At 40.1% G+C, this 2,180-nt stretch overlaps 1 protein-coding gene across 1 annotated transcript; it reads left to right on the forward strand.

Moving 5' to 3' along the window:
- Positions 1-524: 524 nt before the first annotated feature.
- LOC145045581 (uncharacterized) lies at positions 525-1,968 on the forward strand. The gene is made up of 4 exons (XM_078993901.1): positions 525-920; positions 1,038-1,181; positions 1,313-1,500; positions 1,803-1,968. The coding sequence occupies exons 1-4, from the start codon at positions 525-527 to the stop codon at positions 1,966-1,968; spliced, it is 894 nt and encodes a 297-aa protein (XP_078850027.1).
- The last annotated feature ends 212 nt before the right edge of the window (positions 1,969-2,180 follow it).

Here is a 2,180-nt window from a genome sequence, read left to right on the forward strand (position 1 = left end):
AAAGGGGAAGACTCACAATTTCTCAGCCCCTTATACTCCACAACAAAATGGCATTGTTGAAAGGAGAAACTGATCCCTGTGTGAAGCTGCTAGAACTATGTTATGCTTCGCATCCTTACCTTTGTATTTCTGGGTTGATGCTATTGCGGCTGCATGTTACACTCGAAATAGATCATACTTGAATAAGCGGTTCTCAATTACTCCTTACGAGATTCTGAACAATTGAAAATCAAATGTGAAATTCTTTCATGTGTTCGGTTCAAGATGCTTCATCTTCAACTCTAAAGAGAATCGAAACAAGTTCGATGTTAAGGCGGATGGAGGAATTTTATTAGGCTACTCACTGAATTCCAAGGCGTATAGAGTTCTCAATAAACGCTCAAAAAAATATTGAAGAAACATACTATGTCACCTTTGACGATAGTTATGTTAAGAAAATAAAATCAACAGAAGATGCATCGCAAGACATATTTCCAAAGAATGGTCAGGTTACTATCTCTATCTCGAATCTTTTCGACCAATTCATGCTCCTGTTTGATGAGCCTCAAAAGGCGATTGACTCTGAATCAACTGCAAAAGACAACAAAGTTGATAATCTGAAACAAGTTATAGACGATGCTGCTAAGAAGATGGCTGATGATCAATCAAAAGGAATCGAAGATGCAGACACAAGCGAACCTTCTTGTGACTGTCCTAATGTACAGGGGGAGGGTTCCTCTCCTCATCAGGATCAAGGATCTTCATTCGAGGGGGAGAACTCATCACCAAATACATCAAGCTCTACTGAAATTCCAGTCAATGAAGGGGATACAAATGCTGGTCCTGAACAGGAATCATTCTTCGAGGGGGAGGATGCCAATATTGGTGATGATGACATTTTTTTTGAACTAGAGGAAGAAATCAATGTTGAATTGGATCCCGTCTATGATCCAAAGTTTCCTCCACTTATCAAATGGACCAAAGATCACCCTCAAAGTCAGATTATTGGGTAATCCTCAGAAAAAGTGTTAACTCGCTCTCAAATCAAATCAAAACAGGTTGCACTCTTTTCAAAAGTCGAGTTTTGCATGTTCAATTCATTCATTTCCAAAGTAGAACCAAAAACCGTTAATTCAGCTCTTGATCATTCAGACTGGGTTCAAGCTATGCAGGATGAGTTAAACGAGTTTGAACGAAACAAGGTATGGATCTTATTCCAACTCCAAAGGATGCTTCAGTCGTCGGTCTCAAATGGGTATTCAGAAACAAGATGGACAAAGAGGGGAATGTCATTCGTAACAAAGCAAGGCTGGTTGTCAAAGGATATTGTTAGGAAGAGGGAATCGATTATGAAGAAACCTTTACTCCTGTGGCAAGATTAGAATCTGTTCGTATCTTTCTTGCGTACGCCGCTCACAAGAACTTTGAAGTATATCAAATGGACGTCAAATGTGCTTTCCTCAACGGTGAACTTGAAGAAACTGTATATGTTGAGCAACCGCTAGGCTTCGTGAACGAGAGGTATCCCGATCATTGCTATATCCTTGAAAAAGCTATATATGGCCTTAAACAGGCTCCCAGAGCATGGTATGAAACTCTCACTGGTTTCTTAAAATGTCCAAATTCAAACAAGGTTCGGTTGACCCAACCTTCTTTCGTAAGCGAGAAGGTAACCACCTTATGATAGTCCAAATTTATGTTGATGACATCATCTTTGGCTCCACGAATCCTAGCTTAACAGCTGAATTCAGAAAGTTGATGGAAACTAAATTTGAGATGAGCTCAATGGGTCCAATTAACTTTTTTCTTGGATTGAACATTAGAAAGGGACACGAAGGCATTTTTATTAACCAGGAAGCATATACCAAGACTTTGCTAACCAAGTTTGGGATGATGGGAGACTCCAAAGTGAAAGTGCCTATGGCTTTTGGAACTAAACTCACACCATCATTGGAGAAACCTGCAGCTGATATAACACTTTATCAATAGATGATTGGGTCTCTGATGTATCTTACAACAAGTAGACCTGATATCATATTCTCTGCCTGCTACTGTGCGCGGTTTCAAGCCAACCCTCGAGAACCTCATCTTCAAACCAACTCTGTCGGTCTGTGGTATCTAGCCAACTATGGACTCTTTGTTCAAGCATTTCAGACGCTGATTTAGGGGGTTGTGGATTAGATCGTAAAATCACCACAGGA

The sequence above is a fragment of the Lactuca saligna genome, chromosome 5, assembly GCF_052625555.1.
Source record: "Lactuca saligna cultivar CGN05327 chromosome 5, ASM5262555v1, whole genome shotgun sequence".
NCBI lineage: Eukaryota > Viridiplantae > Streptophyta > Magnoliopsida > Asterales > Asteraceae > Lactuca > Lactuca saligna.